Below are 25,803 nucleotides of genomic sequence, written 5' to 3' on the forward strand. Positions count from 1 at the left end.
TGCTACTTGTCGTTAGCACAGCAGTTATAAGGAAAAGTGTCAAAATATAGGCTAAAGTAGAATCTTTAACGTTAACTCCTAACTTGTGAATTTACAAGACAAATTTTGAGATTATTTCCCGCTAACAACTCTTATATAGTAACTTTATTTTAGTTAACCTACAAACAGTTTCTATTATTTACAGTTAAGTTAGCTAACAAGGTTAGCTATGTTTACAGAGCTCAACAGTATCTTGAACATCACTCCCGACAGCTTTACTCGGGTGAGGATTTAACATTTTTTTATGTACGTGGCATGGTGATATGTATTGTAACGTTACACATAGACATGTTACATGCTAACGTTCCTGCGTGTGAGTTGCTGTAACGTTAGCTGCTAAACGACAGAGCAGCTCTGTAAGATGTGTCACTTTGTCCCAACCTGCAGGGAGAATTTATCTTGGTCTCAGACAGACAGAGTGATGCCTCTTTCCTCATTCACCACTTCCTCTCTTTGTACCTGCGAGGTGGGTCGTCAGCTGTTACCAAACTGAGAGAAACAGTGAATTCAGGTGTGATAAAATGTTAACTCATTTATCCAGGTCTTAAGCACAGCCGGTGTGTCTTTTTCTTTTATTTCAGCGCGCTGCAGAGTGTGGTTTCTGGGTCTGGTGCAGTCCTTCAACCATTACAGTGCTGTCAGTCAGAGGCTGGTGAGTCTGTGGTCCCATTTAACATTTACACTGAAAGAGGAGAGTGTGCTTTGAAGACTTCGACATATGAGGAATTGACGTTTTACATTGCAGTCAGTCTAATTTTGCAGAGTTTATTTTGCCCTGATGTGGCTGTATCACATATGTTTTCCACTTACATCTCAGATTCTTTTCTTTTTCTTGTTATTTCTGCGCTATAAAGTCATTTTCAGTTGTATGAATGCTGTCATAGTTGGTTTCTTGGTCATTATTGATTACTTGCTTGTAATTTTGATCAGTTAGAAGTTTGAGTATTTTACATCATTATATTCCAGATAAGACCGGCATAGATAGCCTATAAATAATGTGTGGTACAACAGTTTGAATTATATTACAGGGTCACTGAAAACCTGATGTGTCTACTTAGCTTTAGTGTTTTGGCGTTTAGTTTTAGGAGTTACACACTGAATAACAGCACTGAATCTGTGTGCATCTGTGTGTGCCTGCAGGGTATAAGCCTCACACAAGCAAAGGAAAAAGGTCAGCTGGTTTTCCTGGAGGGCCTGAAGGAGTCACTGTCTGTTTTGATTCCTCAAGAAAGCAACGCAGGAAGTCAAGCCATGGACTTCCTCAGGTGCAAACAAATGGTCTTTGTAACTTTTGGTTTGTCTTACGCACAGAGACAGACATATTTTTATTTACCACATAAACAGATGTATTTATTTGAGTGATTACCAGTCCCACAGTATTGCATTTGTCTCTGTCTTCAGGGATCCTGCTGTTGGCCTTAAGAGTCTGTATGAGTTTGTCCGGTCCAGTATGAGCAGTTCTGGTGGCAGGGGAGAAGGGGTAGAGGGGACAGACGAGACAGACGAGTGGGGACCCCCGGTGTTGCTGGTGGATGACCTCAGTGTGCTGCTGAGTCTGGGGGTCAGCGTTGGAGCTGTGTTGGACTTCAGCCACTACTGCCGAGCCACCGTCTGCTCCCAGCTGCAGGTTTGATTTGTGCTCTCAAAGCATGACCGTATTGCTGTCTTTGGATTGTGGTAAATTCAAGCTGCAGCTCACATGGTCATAATCTCTCCAGCAGCTTGAATTTCAGACATTTTATACGACACGCTGACTTTCTGTACAGTACGTTCAATAAAGAAGGTAGGATAACGTGAAAAGCTCTGATTAAAAACTATGTCTTATCGCTCTGTACTCTGACTGACCGCAGGGCAATGTGGTGATGCTTGCACGCTGTGATGGGGAAGAAGAGGACGACGACGACGGAGATGATGAAGGCCCAGAGAGACTCCTGAAGGGTTTGACCCACCAGTGTAGCCTCACTCTTCATGTACAGGGTCTCCCTACTGGCTTTTGCAGGGACATACATGGGCAGGTGTGTGTGGTTTTCTGTGCAGTTTTTCTGATCCCGATGGAACATACATTTTCCATAGTCCAGCTACACTCTATGAACTTTTGGGCAGCAACCAAAGATTACTGCCTGAATGTCTCAATTAATTGTCTTAATTAATTAATCTTGTGAAGAAAAAGCCAGCTGTTCAGAGTATCTGACCAGAGCGTTCCAAACTGAAACTGAAATCTGGATTTGTGTGTTTAATAGTTTTCCTGGTGATGGGTAGTTGATGACAAGATGCCTGTCTACTTTGCATTTATGTTTCCAAATAGTACTGATATGACCATTATCTGCATCATGAGTAACCCAGTTTTAGTCACGGTGGGGTATAAGGTCTGTAAGAATGGATCAGTGCAAGATGTGTAAAAAAAGGAAAAGAACAGAAAAAATGTTGAATTCCCACAATAAAAATGCAAGTACTCAATAGTGTTCTTTGTTTTCAGGTGGAAGTGTGTTGGAGGAGGAGACAGGGTGGTGGGCAGTACACACAGAGGAAGCTCTTTCAGTACAAGGTCCATGATAAAGGAGCCTCCTTCTTTGCTCGTGGGACATCCAGCGCTGTTCTCTAGTTCCATTTTTCAACCTCCTTATTTGCCTTTGGCCTCCTTTGCATGCGACAACCAACTGTTAAATTTAGACAATACAAATGTTGGTCGTTTAGCTGCCAAAATGGTTTGTGAAGTCAACACATTTACCAGCCATAGCCAAGCTTTACATTTGGATGCTTGCTGGTGGCAAGGATCCAGTCTGGAAAGCAGACTGTCTGGAGGACGGACCCTGGGAACCTGCCAGCTGACAGCCTGGTTTCAGACCTCTGAAACGCTGCTCACTGAAGTGATAACTAAATGGCATTACAGTCATATTACGAGGCTGATCTGCTGAAAGTGTGACTACAGACTCGTGTTCTTGTCAATATTCTGCCACTAATTAGTCATCATCAGTGGACAGTAGGCTGACTATTGTTGTTATACTGTAGAAAATACATTGGTCACAGGCTGCAATTTGACTGAGAAAATGATGATAGTAATAATAATAATAATAATGAGTAAGTAAGATCATTATTTTCACTCAAAACTGATTGGAGCATTCTCTGGATGTTGGTAAAATAAACTGTGACTTTGGAAAATGTTGTCATTGTCTGTGTGCACACTAGGGGTCGCCCTGCCCCTGTGCTCCACGCTGCGGGTTGAGAGGTCGAAGTGGAGAGGTCTCTCTGGGATTTGACAACCAGTAGATTTGAAGCGTTACTCCTGCGTGTCAGCGTCACGTTCGAGGCATACAAGCTAGCATTTAGCTAATTTTCAAAACAAAGGAATAAGCCGGAGGTTGTTCGTCGGTTTACCAAAGAGGACCAGAGCAACAACTACATTTGGGAATCTCGGAAGTTTGCCCAGGCAAGTGACTTAACAGTTAAGCTGTAACTGGTTAGCATTAGCCAGCTATGTCGCAAAAGTTAGCTCCCTGGCTGAGAAGAGCAGAGCTGTTGAATTATCCAGTGACACGGTGTTAGCTACTAAGCGTCGTTGTGGCCATGGCAGCGAGGCTGCAGTCGCTGGGCGCACACGCATCAGATTTGCTTCTCTAAATCACATATGAGCATCTCCAACCACATCGTACAGCTGACCTCCTTGTCGTGCTAAACAAGCTAACTTCAGCGTTAGCTTAATTTGGTCTGGTAGCGTTGCTGGCTGTAAAGCCTTCTCATACTTTTACGGTGACAGCCCTGTTAACCAGGTGTTGGTGAAGCTACCCTGTCTCTGGTCGTTATCCCCACCTCTTGATTACCACATGTGTTTCATGTTAATTTGGAAAATATATATCAATTGAGACCTGGGTTCGTTGGGTTCACTGAGAAGCTAGTTTAGCTAGGCGCTCGCTAACTTAGCTGTGGATGTTAGCCTTTAGCTCAGTGGTATCACAAGTTTGCAGGTGCGACAAAGCTTACTTATTTGAGAGTGACGTTACACGTGAATTGCATTTTTTTGTTGTGGTAAGGTGCATATGAAATAACGCATGTGTTGCGTAAATTTGGTCTCTTAGTTTTTCAAAACGTCCTGGTTGTGGAGTGTTGTCTATCAACACACTCAGGGAACAGAAACAAGCTAATAATTACAGGCTTTGTAGTTAACTTGTGCAGTTCGCGAAGTTAGGTGAAATTAAAGTCGCAAAATTCGGTGTTACTATTTAAACACTGACATTATAAAATCTTATAATTAGCGACAAGTTATATAATGAAAATCGGAGGCACCCTGCTACATGCCATTTGCTAACGTTAGCTAGCGGTTCACACTAACGTTAACGTTGATTAGCTTGCAAGTTGTCAGTTAACAGCAAATTCATCAATAGGGATTCAGTTACGAAAATAATTCCACCCAGTAAGTACAAACAGCCATGCTTATTTGTATGTTATCCAAGAACAGTAAGATTAATGAATAACACATAAACGTAATAAAGAAGGGCATTATTTGCATGTGTCCGTAGAGTGATTGGTGCAGCTTCTCCTGACAAACCAACCGTCTCTGGTCAAACTATAGAACTGTTGGCGAGGACCATGAAAGCTTTTGTTGTTGTTGTTGTTGTTGAGGTGTTGCTAGCGACCTGCTGATCTGGTAAATTTGACTGAGGGTAAATGTCGTGTACAGACAGAAAATGGGAAGCCTGTGATGGATCACTCAGTCTCGTGTAAATCATTCTGTTATGTCTTGACATTTTGTCGATAAAAGTAAAGCTGCTCTTCAGTCATGGAGGACCATCCTCCAGCCTGGTTTGTCAGCCCTGTGCACCCCTGGCCCTGGCTGAGGGAGCCTGTGTGCTAGCTTGTTTCTGCCAGGTGATGTTGCGACAGGGTTGCATCAGCCCCATCATCCTTGCGTATGTTCACTGTCTTGTGATAGCTGTTTCACCATTTTGGCATGTTTAACGTTTTCTTGACTGTGGATTCAACTATGTGTGCTGGAGAAAAAAAGATGCATTTTGAAACTGTGAAAGGTATGTGCATGACAAATGGTATATCAAAATATTTAAAAATAAAAACATACTTATTTTTACATTTTCTTTTTCTTCTTCTTAAGAATTCGTCAGAAATGCAGACATTTTTCTGCGTAGATGGACAGCCTTTAACACATCATTCATTATCTTGATGTGGTTACTTATTGACAGGACATTTCCCTCTGGTTGTAAAAGGCTGTGTTGCAGTAATCTGCCCATCCACGCCAAGCTAGTCTCTACATTTACAACAGGACCAATGGCAGTCACTGATCAGAGGAGCATGCTTTCACATTATGCATCTGTGGGACTAAATGTGGATGCAGTCATGTTATGGAAAATGGACACAGCCTAAAGCTCTCTGGAATTCTTGTGGATATTGATATAGCTTTTGGCTCGTGGTAATGCTCTTGAAATATTTGAATTAGGCATGTAAATGCATTGCTTGACACAGAAAGGTTCTCATTATGCCACTGGAATCTATAAGCCCAGGAGATGCCTTCAAGCTCAGCATTTTAGGAAGTGTTGAAAAGAGGTAAGCTGGTATTTTTCTGCATTTTCTCCTATTCCAGTGTAGGGTATTTCTAAGTGTACAGTCTGATATAGCTCTGATAAAGGTCATCTGTTAACTCATTGTACCCTTTATCAGTTTTATTGCAGGCATAAATCTACATTAATCTGCACCCGCCTAAATGATTTTGTGCTTGCAGTGTGAAGTAATATGTCTGTCATGTCCGGTGGTACCGGTGCTGGTTTCTCACGTGGGGAGGCGTATAGACTGCTCTTTATTAGATAGTATTTGCCTCACATATGTGTGCAAAAGCACAGGGTTTTCCAACAGACATTTTGCAAGCTGCTGTAAAGTAGAAATGTAATTTTTATTCCCTCATCTGTAGTAGCTGGTTTATTCCAATCTGGCCAGACAGAATAGGATTTCCAAACAATTGCTGGTCACCTGCCAAAGTGTCTGAAGAGACACAAACTCACCAGCCTGAAACAACAGTCTACCCCAGCTCGACGCGGCGCTGGTGTAAATTTTCCGCCTTGCTTATGAAGTTTTGGCTCTCCCTCAAACTTGTCATGCGTGAGTGTTTTGGTGTGCAGCAACGTACAGTTAGGCTGCGTACAAGCTGTGAACAGAGGAGGTGGAAAGCAGGAGGGGGTGGCCATAGGCCCTGAGCCCTGCTCGTTGAGTTTCCGATCGGCTCAATCCCGGATTAGTTCACTGACGGAGATGCTGCTGAGCCTTTGCCAAATCAGGTCTCGCTGCTACACCCACATAACAGCACAGCACTCAGTGAACAGACAGCAGAGAGATGGAGGCATTCACTGAAAGTTTTCCCCTGCTAGACACTGAGCAGGACCAGAACCTGACTGAGAGTGGACTTGCCTACAGAAGAAGAGAGCAGAAAGGCTTTGCTTCAAGGATCCTTTTGACCTTTACAGATCCCATTGTGCAAGCTTACCAGGACGTTGCTGTTTTTACTGTATAGGGTATTTATAACAGCAGATCAAGGGACTCCTGAGGCGAATTCCTCTCAGGGAATGTTTCCGTTGCTCCCGGGGGGACGAGCTAAGCAGTCGCACACTCTCTCTGAATCAAGAGGGGAGCACTATGTTAACAACAGGGCACCGCTCAAACTTAAAACAGCAAGTGCTGCTGCCTTCAGGGGACATAAGCGTCCACGAACCAGAGAGATAGCCTGGTCTCCCGTTAGCAGGTATGGTCTCAGAACAGACTTGTATGGTGGAAGCCGTGTTGTTGTCTTTTAAGAATAAGAATAACAATTTTGGCATGGCTAACAAAAAAATTGACGAGAAGCTGAGGCAAGAAAGAGATATTAAGGTGGTAATGGTTAATATAATGATGTACTGTACAAATTCAGCTGCTGTGTCTGTGTCAAAGCAGCCAGTTAAACATTGTAATAAAGCAGTGTGTAACTACAAACACTGATAAGGCAGCGCTGAACCTGTCTGCTGAGTAAACAGAGAGACGAGAGCTGAGATTGGGCAGAGAAGTCAACAGGACATGAAGTTGATACTGGAAAATGAAGACCTGATTTTGTTTAAAGTTAACCTCCCATAAGGCAAAGATTTCACTTTTCTTTAAACTCAGAACTCAGAAAGCCTTCAGTTTGTACAGATTTCAGAAAATGAGTCAACTTTTTTTTTAACTACCTTTGGCACTAGTAAATAGTTACAGTACCTTCACCATTAAATGCTTATTTCTTCCACCTTAGCTTTCTTTATGTTCTTTTTTTTATTCACCCAGGTGTGATCGATGAGACATGTATGTGTTTTTGCTTCAGTTTAGTTGTTCAGCCGGAGTTGCCGGTTTCCTACTGGTGGGAATGTGTCCACACCTTTTTTTGCTGGTGAATGAGCTGTGTGTTTAAGTGCTGTCTAGCATGTGACCCCTGTATGAGCTGGCTTGAAGGAAAAACATACCATGCCTGTAGTCAACAGCACTTGTGTCAACGCATGGAGGAATGAACAAATTAGGTGTTGAGGACAGAGCTTCCCTATAAGAGCTGCCTGTGTGTGCACGCCTGTCTTTCTGTCTGTCTGTCTGTCAGTCAGTCAGTCTATGGGGATGCACCACAGGATCTTTGAAATGAATTGCAAGGTGAGAATTATAAAAAGCTTCCCCGAGGCTCCAATTTTGCTTTACATACCTATTTTTTTTACCTGGACTTTTCAGGAAGTGGTACCCCAGAAAAGTAGAAACAAGTGGAGATCACATACAGTGTCTTGTCAAGGCTGCACAAACTTTTATTCTTTTTAATAGTAGAACATTTGGATGTGGATACAAAATGAATCAAAATACACATTGATAAACATAGTCAAAGGATGGATGGATAGATACTTTATTCATCCCCAAGGGAAATTCACATTGCCTGTAATTATTCACCAGCTGATTTCTATGCAACTCTAGCTTCCTGCTAGTGCTCCTCAACACTTTAATACGTTTATGACATTCACTAGAATTTTGATGATTTGGAGGGCTTGTATTTCTCCCTCTGTTCTGGGAACATCTGGAGATCCCACAGGAGGAACTGGAAGCCTTTGCTGGGCAGAGGGTTGTCTGGAGTACCCTGCTTAGCCAGCTGCCACTGCGAACCATTATTGATGATTAAAATTTAAATTGATACAGTGATAGTTTTTGGTCTACAACACCCTCTTGGGTAAAAGTTTGCTTTTGGTATAACAAAGTGTCTGTGATGTGAATTTAAAGGTGGGCAAACAAAATGCTCATTGTACACATTGTGGTAGAGTCTACAATGTGACAGACAAACCACCAGCTGTGGGTTTTTGAACGATGTGTTAAACTATTGTGTCATTGACTCCTCCAGGTCCCTGGATGCCCCGCGGCGCACCGTCCTCAGCCGCGCAGTGCTTCCCAATGGCTGGGAGTTGACGCCGTCCACCAAGATGACGCTGCGTGAGCAGCTGAGAGAGAAGATCTCGGCGGCCTTCTACCGCCACGGGCTGCTGTGTGCCTCCTACCCAGTACCCATCATCCTTTTCACCTCCGCCAGCATCCTCACTTGCTGGTAGGCGTTCTGTCTGGGGAAAATGCTAGAAATTTAGAACATCAGTAAAAACACAGATAGCAGTGTTGGAAATTCTTAAAGATCCCCAGTAAAGTACAGTGAATCGGCCTTACCAGACAGATTTGTAAAAGTGAAATGTGTTGGGGTTTTTTTTGCCAGAAAGGTTTTCATTAATTGAAAAGTAAATCTGGGTCAATCTGAGGGTGAGAGGGTGATTTGTACTTGGAAAAATCTTAAGTGCCATTTAAAAAATAACTTGGCAATTTGTTCAGTTGAGAAACATTGCTTATGGTTATTGTTAATCTCTAGCTAGTTAATTGCTGATGATATCATTCTCTTGGATGGACTGAATGAATAAGTAAATAAATAAAAAAAATGACAGTGGGTTACCAGATGTCCTGAGTTTACCTGAGAAGCTCACACGAGTAAAGTCTGTGTGAGGGGAAACATAGTACTGCTATGACTCAAAGCTGACAGCTTTGAAAACTGTCTTTTAGAGTCTTTTTTGTTTGTTTGTTTGTGAGGGACTGGAGTGGTGCTGATGTTGGGATGAATGCATGACTCCAGAACTCTTAGTCTATTAAAGAGTGAGAGACAAGCAGTCTCGTCATCCAGCATAGATGGACTGAATTGTAGAGAAAGTAATTGGACAGAGGAGACGAGTAACTGGCTCTGCTCATCCGAACTGGCCATCTGCACACACATAACAGCCCCCCTGTGCTGACGCCGCGACACAAACATTCAGCTAACACACGCACATGCACTACTCTTGCTAAATCTCTGGTCAAAAGAGAGGACATAGGTCAGAGAGTTGGCCTGGCTTCATCAGTAAAGGCATTGTAAAACAACCTCAGCAATCTGAAACGCGCACGCTGCGTGCTGTCCTTGAAGCACCTTAACAGCAGGGGTGTCGACCAAATGGACGACTGACCACCACCCGGGGCGAAGCGAAAGAAAAGAGCTGGACGACGGGGATGTTAAAGGCAGGACTAGAGCAGAGGGCTGTGAGAAAATGGCCCTGTGAGAATGGGAGGCCTGTCCCTCCATCTGCCTGTCAGGAGGGGGGCTGGCTCCGCACAAAAGAGGCCTTTGTGGAGGTACAGTGACCTCGGGAGAGTGGGGGAGTCACATCGGGGAGGGAGGTGAGAGAAGGGGAAGCACAGAGAGCAAAGAGAGGTTTCTACCCAACTGACAAGCAGATTTCTAAAAGGGAAGTAAATAATATTTGTACTAACTTAAAGCAGAAAATGACAATACAGTGTCTGCGTGGAAGCTGGTAGTGGTATTGATCAGTACCAGTGACTCAGCAAAATGTTTATTATGTGCTCCTCAGCTTCAGGACTATTTTACTTGACACTCACCTGCCGTTAATGCAAAGGGAAACCCTAAAACTTGATCTTAAACATCAAAAATTTGCTGTGTGTGCTAGCATTGCGCACTCATTGTACTCCATGATTTAGGTTGTTTTCATAAAGCCTCACAGATTTCCTGTGGCAGGGAAGACGGTTTTCATGTCGGTTAGATGAAGGGACAGGAAAACGTAAAAAAAAAATAAATAATAAACTGAGTGCATTTTTGCCTTTAAGATAACAGCAGCAAACAGGCAGTAACATTTTGTATTATTCTCTGGTTTATCAGTGAACTGTATCAGGAACTGCACTGTGGACTGGAGTCTCTGCTAACAGTGTAACAGCTGATGTCAAACACACACACTGTGTACACCTGCATCACGTGCACGTCTTTTGTATGCAAGACCTCTGGCTTCACCATTACAACATTACAGTTGGTTGCTTCGTGCTGCATAAAAAATAAAGTGCTAATTACCCGTAGCCATTCAAGCTTGGTGTTGATTTTTCTCAGGTTTGACTTGGTTTTAGAAGTAGTCAGCGAACTGTTAACTTTACTCCGGCTCTAACTTGTCTTAGTTTTTCTTGAGGGGCTCCATCTCGACTTGACTGCCTGCCTTAAAAGCTTATAATGACATCATAATCAGTGACACTGAGGCTTAGTGACTGTTGAGTGCTTAAAGTTTTCTATTGGAATTATCTATTTTTTTGTTAATCCTGTGATGTGGGTGATCAGTGGAGAGTGGAAAGCAAGGATGCAGTTACAGGGCACAGGATCAGTCTTGTTTCTCCTTCAGGAGGACACTGTGTGAATGCTCTTAAGCTGTCTCACATTATCTGTCCACCTCTCCTGCCACCCCCTGAAAGCTCAGTGAGTTAGCTATGTGTCAGGGTTTCCCAATACTATTTCAAAATAAACTTGCTACTCCTACACACACACACACACACACACACACACAGGACAAGAAATAAGTGGTTTAGTGCTCAAAGGGAACCTGTTTCATAACGTCCCACCCATTTCCAAGAGAAAGAGGGAGTGGGTCTCTCCAGGTAGCACCTCATCTGCCTGAGGCCCTGGTTTCATGTTCCTTAAATTGTTGTACACTGAACACACACTCACGCATGTAACACAGTTACAAACCTTTAAACAGACGCTTTAACACGACTGCATTGTCAAGCAGTCTATGATTTAGTTTACTTAGTTTACTCATTTATTTATTTATTTTTTTATTTTATGAATTAGTCAGAAAATGCATAAACAGCTACGTATGAGTTACTGTGCAGCTGAAATAGTCAGGCTAATATTTGGGCTCTGGTACTCTGTGGTGGGCATTCGTTCTAACCAGTTCCTAAATGGTGATTTGGTATGTCCACAAATGGCATAACTAGATTAATTCATAAAGCACATAGACCTCAGTTGCTGCATACAGTGCTGACGTCCCTGTTGAAATATCTGTTTAACGAATTCCCTCGACATGTTCGGGAAACATTTCAAGCAGATCAAATTCTTGGAGAGATTCAGTCATTCTCACACTTGTGTCTCAGATCTATTGTGTACCCTGTGGCCTCCCCCCTCCTCACGCCTTCTCCTTCTCTCCCTCCCAGCTATCCGTTATTGAGGCTACCCCTGCCTGGGACAGGTCCTGTGGAGTTCACCACAGGGGTGCGAGACTACAGCGTCCCTTCCCATGAGCCTCAGGGAGACCTCGGAGAACAACCCGACTGGGTAGGAGAAGAGAAAGCGCACACTTTTGTCTACATCCCATAATATTTAGTATCTCATCATCACCTTTGTTTTTATTCCTTTAACTGCATCCATTTCTTGGTATTGAATCCTAATCCTCATTCTACCCCAAGACTGATTACAATCTGAGAGCTCAATCTTAAACCGAAACACACTTCTTTTGAGGAAATTCTTCTTACTCTAAAGCTGTTTCTCAGAACCAGACATGCACACACAGGTTTCACAACAAAGATGGAAGCTCATAAATAATGAAAGCTGAAGAGGAACACAAAGCAGTGGCTTACTTACTTGTCAGCAGCAGTTTTAATTTACCATGAGCCTTTGTTGTGAGACAACAGGAACTTGACAGAGTTCACAGGAAGCTCTCACTGCCTGAGTTCTGGTTTTAGTAATCGTGAAACTGTGGCACCAGCTGATGTTGCTGCTTCAGTACAGAAATCGTGTTCATGTTCTGTCTGAATGTGTTACTTACGTGTTTGTGTGTCCCTGTAGTATCGGGGTCCTCCGGTAGCCTATATCCAGCAGGTGCTGGTGAAGGCGGCGGTGTCTCCATGGGACAGCAGCCTGGTGCCGGTGGATGTATTTCGGTCACCGCTGGGTCGAGCCTTTAGCCTGCTGGAGGAGATCCGCAACCATGTTCACTCTGACAGGTAAACGCATGCAGTGATAGATGACGAGCTAGATGTTCAATCTGTTCGGTAGAAAGAGAAAGATCAGCCTGCATACAATTCTGCAATACAGTTCTTTCCACCTACAGACAAAGCCAGTTCTGCAGCTACTATTTACATAGTTTAAAAAAGTAAATAATTAATCAATTATCAAAATAATAGCAGATTCATTTTGTGATAGTTTAATTACCTTTAGTGGAGGTAAAGACAAATATGATGTTTATGTCTGTCATCTGTCTTCAGTAGAGCTGCTTTTTAAGATGCACTGTTGTCTGTCAAGCAGTTCAAAGTCAAGCCATAAACCTAAAACTATTTGGCCTTTGGCAAGAGAGAGAGAGAAAGAAAAATATCTGTGGACTGGAAAAGAAAAACAGCCATTGATCTGTTGTGAACAAGGTCGGGCACGTGCTGTGTTGCAGCCCTCCGTTTGCTGGACAGCTGTACTGTATCGAGCACTGATAGGAGTGCTGATTCAAAGGACAGTCACTTGTTTTGCTTGGAAGTTGTACAGTGCAGTTGATACTAACATAGTCTGCTCAAATCTAAAACATTTTTCCTGAGAGTGAAATTAATGCCGTGATACTTGCCTTGTCTTCTTAATGTTCACATATGCTGTTAAATTGATAGATTATTGATACATTAATGTTACCTGCTGCTCAGAAAGGAATCATTTGTGGAGACGTTGGTGTTTGTGAGCTTATTTAACATCAATCCTCTTTCCTCTGTCAGCTCCGGGATTCGTAGTCTGGAGTCGCTGTGTCTCCAGGTGACAGGTCTGTTTCCTGGGCTGCGGCGGATGCAGTCGGTGCTGCCAGAGCACGGCTGCCTGCTCGTTTCTCCTGGAAACTACTGGCAGAACCAGCGGGAGCTGTTTGACTCGGACCCCGACCTCCTCAAGACCATCCAGAAACATGAACCGAAAGGCCTGCACACCTCAGCCACGCTGCGAGGTAGGGATGAGGAGGACTCAGATGGAGGGACGGAATATTTCATGTTTATTTTTGGTATTTTGTTAGTAATTAAAAAGTAATCTTTGGAATAATTGATAAATTATTTGATAGTCTAATTTGTAAAATAAAAAGCAAAAATAAAAGTTAGTTGGAGCCCCAGTATGCTGAGTATCTCTGACACGAAGTTTCATCTTAGCAGACCCACTTAATTTACGGTCAGTGTGTTGGTGTCACCGTATCAAAGTGAAGGTTGGTGTGGTGGTTTAAAATGCAACATGAAGATGCAAACTAAAGGAGAGCAGTTTATTCAGAGGCTTTTATACTCCGACTGCCTTGTTGGAAGGATTCTGCCATCATTCAACAGGAGTGATTGCAGGGAGGTGGTGAGCGGGGGATTAGTTGTATCAGAAAATAATGCGGCTTTCGTATTGACAGAGAACAAGCAGTTTCATTCCTTGGGAACTTATTGAATTCTCTGTAAAACTTTACCCACTGACACAGTGAACTGCTTCGTCCTTGACTGGCCAAAACCTGCTCAGCATTGTGCCCCACCTTCCAGCTCAAGTGATTTAGATTTGGGAAGCTTATTCTGGAGCTGGAGTCAGCGACAGCTTGGCTGCCAGACACAGTCAGGCTGATACTCTTGTTCACATCGAGCTGATGTAAGGCCAGTCAGGCTTCCTTAGGAACCTGGATCCTATCCTTATGTTCCCACAGCCACCGTGAGAGGCGTCCCATGCTTTCGCCCACCTCCCTCTTCATCAGTGCAAATTAATACAGAAGACTATACACCTTGTGTGAATCATTGTAAAATTTAATGGCACGTAGATCTTACTGAGTGTACTCAGCAACAGCTGTGGGGGTGTTGTGTTGGCTGTTGCAACTGCTAAAACTGCTTAACCACTAAACTGACTTCTAATAATACTGGTCTAGAATATCTGACTTCCTGTTTATCAGTCACTGCAACAGGAAGCGGTTGTCCTTTTTTTATCTACCTCATTTTGTATTTTGTATTTTGTATTTTATATTTTTATATTTTTTCTTAAGTGTGCAATTTTAATTTTCTCTGACTATTTGTAAGTGTGTTTTTAAGCTGAGAATCTGCACAAAATTTCGTTATGCTTGCATAATGACAATAAAGACTCTTGAATCTTGAATCTTTACACTAACATGCTGTTCTGTGTGTGTGTGTATGTGTATGTGTGTGTTTTAGATCTGCTGTTTGGCGTCCCTGGAAAGTACACTGGCGTCAGTCACTACAACAGGAAGAGGGTGGTGACATACACAATCACTGTGGTGCTGTCCAGCTATGACGCAGGGTCAGTTACATATGCAGACAGAAGGGGAAAACAAAAGTGCAGTTATACTACTTTACTACTTATACTGCTTCTGTGAAGAGTGCATTTAGTTTAGTCTTTGGTACAAAATACTATCATGCATCTCCTTCTTCTCAGTAATTACTTTGATACCATATAAAAGCAACAGTTTGACAAAAGCAAAGTGTGCTGTCCCCGGGCAGAAGTACTTTGACAACCATCATCTGCGTTGCGCAGCCTTTTCTTCACACTCGCTGTGTTCATTAAATCAGTTAGCGAGGTGTGTCTGCAGTGCTGCTGCTGATTTTCATCTTGACACCCATGTGTGTGCGTGTGTGTGTGTGTATGTGTGTGTCCAGGTTCCTGGGCAGCCTGCGGGCCCGTCTGAAGCAGCTCCACCCGTCGGCCAACTGCAGCCTGAGAGACGACCACATGGTTCACGTCCACTTCAAAGAGGAGATCGGCATCGCGGAGCTCATCCCCCTCGTCACCACATACATCATCCTTTTTGCCTACATCTACTTCTCCACACGTCAGTCCGACGGCTTGCCCGTCCGCTTTGTCTTTGCTGTCTTGTTTCACTGTTTCCTTTATACTTTGTTGTTGCACCTCTCACCATTTAATCTCCGAAATGTGCCAAAGATCCAGACTCGTGCCTATTGCGCCTTTGTGTGCACACGTGTGTTTGTGTGCCAAGGTTGTTCCCGTCTGGTGCAGGGATAATCCTCACGCAGGAACACTGTACACCGCTGTAAGAGTGCATTCACCTTAACCTTCAGCTGCTTGCCAGGATAAGCATTAGTTCGTGAAACAAACACAAAGCTCAGTAGCTGATTCATGTTTGGCACCTTGATAAAATTGGATATTTTCCCAAATATAATGTGCAAAAGTAAACTGAAAATTTCTTGAAACTGTACTTTTGATTTATTTATTTTTTTAGTTTTAGATTTATGAGACAAAGTGAGAAAATGATTTCTGACTTCTAGGTTCTCTTAGAATTTTTCTATTGTTTTGTTTGTTTCTTTTTTTTTGTTTTTTCAAGAATATTTATTAATATTTTTCTTCTTGACATAGATGTAAAATATACTTTATGTATGTGTGTATCAGTATAGTTTGAACAGTTTCTGATGGTAAAAATGGCTTAAAGTATTTTTTGATTGATCAAATTTTTTTAGTCAAGGGCAGTGATTAAAAATGATTAATACTTGAACAATTCTGGATTAGAAAATCATAAAAAGCTCTTAGAGTTTGAAACAAACGTCCTCTTTATTGCTCTCTACTGTTGGTTAAGTCAAGTTTATTTCAGTAGCAAAGCTGGTGTTTTGTTTCATTTACATTCAGTAACTTTTGTCAACTTGCTGACTCTCTTTTATGAAACTCTTGGCTTGCAGCTGGTCACAAGTCACACAAAATGGCTGAGGTGTAATAGTGCATCTTGTTTTCCTCTGTGCAGGTAAGATCGACATGGTGAAGTCTAAGTGGGGTCTGGCTCTGGCTGCTGTGGTGACAGTCCTCAGCTCTCTGCTCATGTCTGTGGGACTGTGCACCCTGTTTGGACTGACACCCACGCTCAACGGAGGGTAGGGATGCCCGCTGTTTTCTGCATGCTTTACAAAGATAATCAGAGAGGCTTCGTCTCCCTGTGGTCATTAGCTTGTCTGTGTGTCAGCAGTGTACATCAGAAACATTTGAAGGACAGGATCAGAGACTTTGGGATTCATTTTTGCCAGTAGAATGTAAATTAATTTAACTTAAATGATTAGGCATGAGCTTAAAGTGAGTGCGTAGCCAATTTGGAATCCAAGGTGCCGAGAAATGACTTTGACTTGAAATGAATAAAAGGGTTGATGTCTTAAGGTGCAACCATGTGCAAAGGTTTGGTGGAAGGCTGCACTTAATAACCTCAAAATTATTAATGGGACGCAACTGAATTTAGTTTCTGGGTCGCAGTTGGAACAATTTCTGCAACTCGTGTCCTCATTATGCTCTACTGACATGCAAATTTATCTTGTTAATATTTACTGCCCTAACAGGCTATTAAGTTTTATCATCATCTCTTACTTTATTCCTGGAAAGACAAGGACAGGCCACACACACACACACACACACACACACACACACACACACACACACACTCTTTTGCACATATGCACCAGCTTATTGACTTTCCACTTCCTCTGTATTGATTTTTACATGGACTTGTGTTAATGTTTACAGCAGGTGGACAAAAAGTTAGTGTGCTATTTTGGATGAAAATGAAAGCACGGGGCGTGGATGTTGGTGGGACGTCACAATGGGGCGGAGCTATCGTGATACTGACATTTAGTGGTTGTCCAATCATTTGAGGTTTGTTAGAAAGCAGACCTCATGGCGTGATACCTGCACATTTTCCAACCACTGACCAGGATCCAAGTCCACAGTGGGCTGTGATTTTCTGTATGTTTGCATAAACGCACATCAAGGTCAACAAGATGAAGATATGAATGCTAACTTCCCGCTTAGTCTTGGTTGACCCCACACACACACAGCTCCCTAGATAACTGTGAGTTGTGTGTGTTTTTTATGAGTGACTGAGTGCACCTGATGTCACATGCAGAGCTGTTGGCCCCTCTGTGACCCAGTTATACACTTCTGCAGCACAAGCTGATCTGTACACTTCAGCAGAGTGACAAAGGAAAATGTATTTTTTGAAATGACCACGGTTTTGTGTTCATGCTTGTGTTATTGTCTGTCTACAGGGAGATTTTTCCTTACCTGGTGGTGGTGATTGGCCTGGAGAACGTCTTGGTCCTCACCAAGTCTGTAGTGTCCACTCCTGTTGACCTCGAGGTCAAACTTCGCATAGCTCAGGGTGAGGGTTGAGTTCAGTCACAGCAAGACCAGCAACCAGATGCCAGTTAATTGCCAGTACATTTGCACTAGTTACCAGTTGTTATTTTTCAAAATTAAAAAAGGAAAGAAAATATAGTAAACTGTCTAGTTTTTGAAGTGTCTTTGTGCTTAAGGTGGAGTATGAAGTTGTTTGTTGCTTACATTCCAGGCCTTAGTAATGAGAGCTGGTCTATCATGAAGAACATGGCCACTGAACTGTGCATCATCCTCATTGGATATTTCACTCTGGTGCCAGCTATCCAGGTAACTGAAATCTCTTTATCTCACCTTGTTGTGAACAGAAGTAGATTTCAGTCATTGCTTGAAGTAAAGGAAAGAGTAGTTAGGCATGACTGGTATGCTGAATAATATTTTAATGCAGTTTGAAAACAGTTGAGAATCTATGTGAATATGAAAGTACATGTCCAGTACACACCCTCTGTCTTTTTCAACACACGACACATTCAATCCAAAAATTATTAAATGTATCACAGGGAGTTTATCATTCTAATTCTCAAACAGTGTATTGTTAGTGGAAAATTACTTGTTTGCTCATTATGATGCCAGGCTTGTTAGCCATCATGCCACAGGTTGTACTTGTGAGAAATGCTAACCTTTGCCTTGTCTATTTGCTGGGCTGCTGTGTCCTCTGGTTTCTGTATCTTTCAGGAGTTCTGTCTGTTTGCTGTTGTGGGATTGGTGTCTGATTTCTTCCTGCAGATGTTCTTTTTCACGACAGTACTGTCTATTGACATCCGACGCATGGAGGTGAGAATGTTTTACATTTCAGCTATTTGCAGACTTCAATACAGATTTACGCCACTTTTCCTTAAAGGGAAAATCCACCACAAAACGGTAGCACTCATCTGTGAATCAATCAGTGTGAAAATCTCAAATGTAAACACGAAGACAACGTGAAAACTGGGGCTGGCAGACACAGCTCGTTTCTCATGAGCAGATAGAGGTGATACGGGAGGAGAGCAGCCACAAACCAACATACATTCAACACATAGTTTTCAGATTACTGTTTTCCCACATGCGCACTTCTTATTTCAAACCTCTTACTGTTCTACTGCCTGTCACACACACACACAGAAACCTTCCGTTAGTGTTCACCTCAGTGACCTACTAAATGAGCATTAGCACTGTAAGCCTATACATGTACATACACAAAGAAAAATCTGGCTAAAGAGTCCTTAAACCCTTAATCCCGAGATAAAGAAGACTATGTGGTATAAGTAAAATATATGATTAATATAACCAAATATAATATTAACTTTAAAAGTAATTTAACCTTTCACTGCACAAAAGTCACTTGTCCAGTTAAAAATGACATACAAATAGCATAAAAGTGAGATATGATGTGTATGAGATTATGTGAAGTTTGAAGACAGCAGTAAATAGTGTGAAAAAACAACAACACAAATGGAGTAAACATAAGATCAGTTCTGTATTACACTAGTAACCATTGTTGAACCATTTTTGCGTTGTGAACCAGCGGCAGGTGCAACTCGTTGTCTTTGTAAACCATTTAGAGAAGGTCAAAACAGGTCAGTGCAAACAAATGTGTAAACAACCTGACTCCACCACAGCTGGCTGACTTGAACCGCCGCCTACCAGCCGAAGCAGGACTACCACCACCAAAGCCTGGCCCGCTGCGTCCACGCGAGGTCCCCCCTCCACCCCGACCCTCCCCCCACACAATCACCCTGCAGACCCCAGCCTTCAGGAACCTGAGGCTTCCTAAGAGGCTACGTGTGGTGTACTTCCTGGCCCGCACACGCCTGGCTCAGCGCATCATCATGGTGAGAAGATGGATTCAAACTGTAGATTTTGTGCTGTGTTAGCTGCAGTCTTCTGTCTGTCACATGACTGACATTTCAAGTGGAAAAAGTAAACTGGGTTAAGTTCTGTGTCCAAACTGAAATGTGGATGATTTGTTGAAAAAGTGGATTTTGTCCTATCCATTACAAGGGAGGCTTTTACGGATTCATCCTCTCTGGAAATCATGCACTTTTTGAAAATTCTGGGGATGAAAAGTGACAGATAAAGCTGGATTTTTTTTTTCATTGTGACTGATTGTGTTTGCTCATTTGCTTCATGTCCAGGCTGGCACTGTGATCTGGATCGGCATCCTCGTCTACACTGACCCAGCCGGAATACGCACCTACCTTGCTGCACAGGTGTCTGAGCAAAGCCCTCTGGGAGATCACGGAGGAGGGGGTCTGCCCCCTCACCTGGGAGTAGCCCCCGTCTTTCGGGGAGGAGATCCTACCAGCACCCTCAGCATCCACCCCGCACCAGATCCGACACCCTTACCTGAGAACCAATCACAGGGCCACCATGGCTCAGCCAGGGCAGGGCCCCTCCCCCAGGCTCCACCTGCTGTGCCCCAGATCACCTGGGGTGCTGAGGACGAGGAGGGCTGGAGGAGGCTCTCCTTTAGGCACTGGCCATCGCTCTTCAGCTACTATAACATCACTTTAGCTAAGAGGTGAGTGAGGAGAGGAGAGCCATTCAGCGTTCAGTCGTAGTAGAGGACAGTTCAGAAAAGTCCATTCCTGATGAAGATTAACTCTCAATTTTAACTGAAAAAGATTAATGCTGTAGGATTTTAGTAAAATAAATGAAAAGACGAATCTAAAGATTGCTGTGTTCTGTTAAAAGCAAGCTCTTTCACACAGTTAAAGTAGGTACAAGCCAGTAACCTGTTTCATTTGTTTCCTATTAAACAATTAAGTGCCATAATTTACGCAGGTTCTGTCAGACAACAGCAGTCTGACATGAGCTTGAAACAGGATGCGGTGAAAGGCAGAAATAAACTGTACGCGTCCACTAGCTGCAAATCAAAGTGCACTCACTTCCTACCCACATCCAACTGTTTTCATTCCTCACACACAGGTTTTAATATTCTCCTCATTAATGTCCGTCTTGTTTCAGGTACATCAGCATCCTGCCTATCATTCCCGTCACCGTTCACCTGAGCCCTCAGGAGGCCATTGAGGCACGACACCCTCAGGACACCAGACACCCTCCTCCACCCATTCCCAAAGCGTCTGCAGATCTGCAGACAGACCTCACCCTTTACAAGTTAGTACTAATACGCTCACACGTTTGTCCACCTGATTTGAAAGACTGAACAGGCTTCTTAATCAGGGTATTGATATGCATGTGGGTAACCTGGTTATGGTTGCTTTTAAAAGGCCCACTTTTTAAAGAGCTTGTGTACACACCAGAACGTCAGAGAGCCAAACTCTCACTCTAACAGCAGTAGGAAATTAAAGATCGTCACAGCTGTTAAATGAGTCCGTTTCAAAAACTCAGCAGAAGTTTGTGTGTAAAATAAATGCTCAGAGTAACCGTGTGTCTGCAACAACGTCAAAATGCTTGCATCCAAAAAGAGGCAAAAGACAAACATGACACTGAAGTGTGATAGTACTAAAGCACCTAAACTATGCTAGTAGTAGGTAGGGGAGAAATCTGATCTCTGACCAGCTGTGTGCTGAGGCTCTATTATTTCCACAGAGCCTATAAAATCTCAGGATTTTTAATGTTTTATTGTTTTACAACACTGAATTACTCTGACGATCAATCAATCAATTTGACAAAAATATTTATTGGAAAGTCTACAGCCTGCACCGCTCACACACACACACACACACACACACACACACACACACACACACACACACCCCGTTCCTTGGCCTTGGGTCTTCCCACCAGGGTGTCAATGAACTGACTGCACAGTGGACATTGAAACCTTTAGTTGAGTCCCTTCTTCAGTAGTCCTCCTCTTGAGATAGAACAGTAAAGTAGAGCAGATCCCGAGGTGGACTGTGGTCAAGGTCATGCAGAGCTCTTACGCTCATATGTAACTCGGGTTGTCAAAGTATCAAAGCTTTTTTGATTCTGGGTGTTACAACCATACAATATCTGCATTTTATAGTATCAAAAGTACAGAAATTAATTAAAAAAAACTTTACATTACTCCATGTGTTGGCACGTGATCAGTGACTGTTACTCTGTTACAGCACTGTGTGATTTAAAAAATCTCTCTGTGTGCTTAGAACTTTGCTGTTGTATTGAAAGAGGCTTTGAGTATCTTTTTTTTATACTATTTTTGTGTCAGTAGAGTGACAGCCTTGATACATTAGATTTTCTTGTTTTTAATGAGCATTTAAATGAATTAAGGCAGTAAATCTGCGTGATGCAGAACAGTTTTTAATCACCGAATATTTGGATGCACACAGTATGCATAGGAGGCCTTTTCTTTTACTTCTAGAGGAAAGAATCATGGAGAAGCTGCATCTCTGACTTAAGGATGCGTGACGTTCACTGATTCAAGTGTCACTGGGCTGATTGTTATCAGTGAGAGAGAGTTGGAGCAACAGAATAAAGAAAAAAGGGGGTTGCTGGCTTTCTCTGCAAATACTGCCCCACCCTGACTGGACCTACAAGGCTGACTGGTTACTCTGATAATACTGGAGATCTGCAGCAGTGGAGAGGAAGATGGTTCATCCTTTATAGTCTTAGAACAGTTAAATATGTCATTGAGTTAAATGCATTCTTTTGTTCTGTAGCTTACGTTTCCGATTTTCAAGGACAAAAACCCATGACGTGTGTTCAGTGTGTTCATTCTTCTCTGTTAGTAGCTTGAAGTATTTAACGTTTGCTGGCAAAAGAAGTTGAGCTTGAGCTTGTTTTGGCTCCATTGCAGCCTTTCAGTTCTTCCTGCAGATGAGTCATTCAGGTGTTGCGCAGTTAGCTGGTCTTCTCCATGGAAAGCAGTAAGTCAGGAAGTTTTCAAAGTGCAGTTTCATTTTACTTCCTCTGGTTGTCTGAGATGTGTCGGCTTGACTTTGAGCCCTGTTCACAGTACGACTGCCCCAGCAGTTTGCCTCTCCAAGCGATCGTACTTTCCTCTTTTCTCAAACTTGTGGTTGTTCAGCCACCGACGAGTTCGTCCCCACCTTCAGAGTCTCTAAAGTCAACCCGACTGGGTGTGTCGAGCGGTTGCTACGGCATCAGGAGGGTCAAGTACATGCTTGTCTCTGGAGCTGCTGCAGTTTGTTGATTAATCGATTAGTCTGTCCAGAGAAAATTGGTTGGTAACTATTTTGATAATTTGATTATAATCTATTAAATTAAATTCTTAAATGACAGGATTTGATGATTGATGGTTCACCTTTGTCACTTTATGTAAATTTGTTTGGAAAGACTTCATCGGGGCAGTTTCTTGCCAGGTTTTTATTATCCATCCTCAGACTCTGAGGTGTAACTTTCACTGTGCTGTGTTGTGTAAGGTACTGTGTGTGCTGAGGGGAAGGCTGAGTTCTTCGTTTCATCTTTGACCAGAAGATACGAGGGCTATCAGCTGAAGTTAGGTCAGTGTCGTGACCTTCACGGCTGGGAAGTGGCAGCTGAGTTTTATAGCCTGTTTAGATGACCCTGAGAGAGAGAGAGAGAGAGAAGGCCAGTGTGATAAAGTTGAACATGCTGTTACAACTGAATTCAGTGCAGGTTGCAACACAGGAAGATTATTTTTTAATCAGCAGAAAACATCTTTGTATGCCACAAAGAACAACTGTGAAGCAATGAGTTGTTCAGGCAGGTCTTTTTCCCAGAAGCTCTCGGACAATCATGAAAGAACATTAAGACCTGTGGAGTCGTCTTCTACCTGACAAATCGGTTGTCAGGTTTGGTCACGCTGTTTAAAACCATTAAGCTGACAATTATCAGTCATATCAAACAGCCATACCCCGTTACTGCTATGGCTGTTTTTTATTGAACTTGGAACAAATCTCTGCTTAATGTTACCTTGTATCTCTCCTTCCCCTCATTTCCTGCATGCTCAGATGTCTAATAAAAGTAGGAGTTTGAAAGGTTGTTTCAGACGGAGTAGGTCACACTCCTCTGGCAGATTTCATCATCACCGTCATGCCACATTCCTCAACTAACGGTAGAGCTGGCGGATTTGCTGTGTCATGCTCTGCTTTGGGGGGGGGGGGAGCGAGGAGCGAGGATTGTTTTTATTTGATTGCGAGAAAAAAAACTTTTTTTTAATTTGACTCCTCCTGTGTCCTTACCTCACCCAGGGTGGCAGCTCTGGGCTTGGCAGCAGGCGTCCTGCTGGTTTTGCTGCTCTTCTGTCTCTACCGGGTTCTCTGCCCACGTAACTATGGCCAGAATGGCGTCGCTCACGGGCGCCGACGCCGAGGAGACCTGCCCTGCGACGATTACGGCTACTCACCTCCCGTCAGCGAGATCTCACCTCTGCTGCTGAGGGGCCATAGTATGGTGAGAATGGACTAACAAAGAAGACGCGTAGATGTCTGAATGAAGTATTGGACCGATCAAACTGGCTTGTTCACAGCAGTTTATCAACCTACAACATTTAGTGGACACGTGGGCTGATTAGAGGCACGGAATAGAATTGTGAAAACTGAAGACTCAAATTCTCTTTAGCCCCATTCGTACTGTGAATCATTGCGTTTACGCATCCATAAACTTTCATAGACGTCTTTGAAAATGGACACTTCATCACATTTTTTATTGTGTCCAAACAGGACTGTTAATGGCTAATTAGAAAAAAAAAAAAAGAAAAGAAAAATGGAAGGACAAGCAGCTCTTTATGCAGACTTAGTGATCAGCTTACAAATACAGAGGCACAGCAAAAACAAAAGAAAAAAAAAAGAATCACATCATGCACTGGTATTTTTTGGCACATCACTTTTTAATGAATAAAAGCAGTCAAAACTCACTCCTGGCCTTCGTGCCTTGCAGGACATCGAGTGTTTGGCCAGCGACGGGATGCTGCTGGCTAGCTGTTGCCTGGCAGGACAGATTCGGGTTTGGGACGCCCAGACTGGTGACTGTTTGACCGTCATCCCAAATCACGGGTGAGATCTGATACTTAGCATTATGTTATTTTTTTTAATTTGTTTCAAAACGACTAATTTAATTTTTTATTTGAAAAACAATCTCGTGGCCCTCAAGTGACCAAACTGTGATGATGAAATGGTGCAGCAATGCAGTGACTTCCAGCACTGATATCAGGCAGGCCAGATTGTCTCTCAGTGACCCTCAGTATCATCCAATGTTTCCTCCTCAGGCTCAGACGGAGCAGCAGCAGTGGCTGCTGGGAGCAGCGCGATGGCTGGGACAGCATGAGCGGAGCGGCAGAGTCGGAGTGTTTAGGCTCTGAAGCTGGTGGTGCCTGCGTTGCTGGTGACGGCCTGTCCGAGGAGGAGGGCTACCCTCTGAGACGGCGCGCTGCTCCCGCCCGGCCGACCCTGTTCACCGACCAGCCCGATCTAACCCCGCTCATCGACACCAATTTCACCTCCCAGCCCCCTTCCCACCTCTCCACCCCACCCAGGGGAGGCTTCGACTTCGGAGGTCTGGTGGAGCGTGCCTACATGGAGCACGAGCCCCCTTCACCCTCCACCTACCCCTCACCTTCCTCAGCCTCCTCCTCACCGCCCTCAGGAGCTCATCTCCAGAGGAGACCCAGCTTAGGGGACACAGCTGCATTCTTAGCCCAAGAGAGAGCCTGCACAGTGGGGACGCAGGCGACAGCAGACTGGGAAAGTTCTGTGTGGGCCATGGAGCTGAGAGGAAACCTGATAGCTGCTGGGAGGAGCAGCGGCAAACTGGAGGTGTGTAAAATAATAACTGAACTCAGAGAAGATGCTGTTTGTGTTCACATACCTTATCTGTTTTTGCATAAGGGAAAATGGGTAAATGCTGTATGAGTGCAATGAGGGCCTAATGTTTTGTTTGCTCGTTTGTTTTGTAAATTAAAAGATTCACACATTATTCAGTCAGAGGCTGAAAAGGGTTTTGGCTTTCAGAGAGATACTGAACCATTAACTCCTCTCATTCTGCATGAAACGTCAGCTAAAGACAATACAATGCTGCATACACAGTATGATAAACGTGCAAAGTGAATTTAAGTTGTGCTTGGTTGCAGCTGTGGGATGCGGTCGAAGGGTCGTTACGCTGCAGTAATGAAGACGGGGTTTCTGGGATCACAGCTCTGGCCTTCCTCAACAACAGGTTGACACACAGGGAAACACAGTGCTCTCACTGGGATGGGACTCATATTTGATTTTTGGTTTCATGTGTTTCAGGTTTTGTTTAAGCTCATGTAGGTTCATACCTGTTTGTGTTGCACTCGCTGTGCATCCACACTTGCATTGCTGCATACTAAAAGCCATCCATTGTCATTTTAACACGAGATTTATGTGGAATTTTTCAAACTTCACGACAGTGTGTAACATGAATCCATGTCAGTG

General features: G+C 43.3%; 2 protein-coding genes across 8 annotated transcripts in view; both read left to right on the forward strand.

Moving 5' to 3' along the window:
- elp6 (elongator acetyltransferase complex subunit 6) lies at positions 1 to 3,193 on the forward strand. The gene is made up of 7 exons (XM_046400074.1): positions 1 to 262; positions 427 to 505; positions 621 to 691; positions 1,180 to 1,304; positions 1,441 to 1,666; positions 1,890 to 2,054; positions 2,516 to 3,193. Exons 1-7 carry the CDS (start codon positions 209 to 211, stop codon positions 2,639 to 2,641), a joined length of 846 nt encoding a protein of 281 aa, XP_046256030.1. The 5' UTR covers positions 1 to 208; the 3' UTR covers positions 2,642 to 3,193.
- A 112-nt stretch (positions 3,194 to 3,305) lies between these two features.
- The window catches only part of LOC124065046 (SREBF chaperone), a 28,942-nt gene continuing 6,444 nt past the window's right edge, over positions 3,306 to 25,803 (forward strand). For 2 of the 7 annotated variants that reach the window (XM_046400067.1, XM_046400066.1), the window contains exons 1-18: positions 5,627 to 6,778; positions 8,411 to 8,611; positions 11,563 to 11,683; positions 12,194 to 12,351; positions 13,099 to 13,319; positions 14,533 to 14,638; positions 14,995 to 15,167; positions 16,089 to 16,215; positions 17,374 to 17,486; positions 17,676 to 17,770; positions 18,176 to 18,274; positions 19,099 to 19,311; positions 19,615 to 20,000; positions 20,447 to 20,596; positions 23,602 to 23,803; positions 24,290 to 24,405; positions 24,618 to 25,164; positions 25,479 to 25,564. In XM_046400067.1, the coding sequence (XP_046256023.1) occupies positions 6,603 to 6,778; positions 8,411 to 8,611; positions 11,563 to 11,683; positions 12,194 to 12,351; positions 13,099 to 13,319; positions 14,533 to 14,638; positions 14,995 to 15,167; positions 16,089 to 16,215; positions 17,374 to 17,486; positions 17,676 to 17,770; positions 18,176 to 18,274; positions 19,099 to 19,311; positions 19,615 to 20,000; positions 20,447 to 20,596; positions 23,602 to 23,803; positions 24,290 to 24,405; positions 24,618 to 25,164; positions 25,479 to 25,564 (3,290 nt within the window). In that variant the 5' untranslated portion in view covers positions 5,627 to 6,602. Of the gene's footprint in view, positions 3,467 to 3,495; positions 4,002 to 4,022; positions 4,448 to 4,792; positions 5,061 to 5,142; positions 5,593 to 5,626; positions 6,779 to 8,410; positions 8,612 to 11,562; positions 11,684 to 12,193; positions 12,352 to 13,098; positions 13,320 to 14,532; positions 14,639 to 14,994; positions 15,168 to 16,088; positions 16,216 to 17,373; positions 17,487 to 17,675; positions 17,771 to 18,175; positions 18,275 to 19,098; positions 19,312 to 19,614; positions 20,001 to 20,446; positions 20,597 to 23,601; positions 23,804 to 24,289; positions 24,406 to 24,617; positions 25,165 to 25,478; positions 25,565 to 25,803 lie in introns of those variants that run through there. The other 5 variants (XM_046400070.1, XM_046400069.1, XM_046400071.1 and 2 more) reach the window with 5 other exon arrangements.

Source organism: Scatophagus argus, chromosome 9, assembly GCF_020382885.2.
Source record: "Scatophagus argus isolate fScaArg1 chromosome 9, fScaArg1.pri, whole genome shotgun sequence".
NCBI lineage: Eukaryota > Metazoa > Chordata > Actinopteri > Scatophagidae > Scatophagus > Scatophagus argus.

Coding starts and splice junctions, on each gene's coding strand:
- elp6 (XM_046400074.1), top strand. CDS start 209: ATGTTTACAGAGCTCAACAGTATCTTGAACATCACTCCCGACAGCTTT. Junction 506..620: donor CCTCTCTTTGTACCTGCGAG/GTGGGTCGTCAG, acceptor CTTTTATTTCAG/CGCGCTGCAGAGTGTGGTTT. Junction 2,055..2,515: donor GCAGGGACATACATGGGCAG/GTGTGTGTGGTT, acceptor CTTTGTTTTCAG/GTGGAAGTGTGTTGGAGGAG.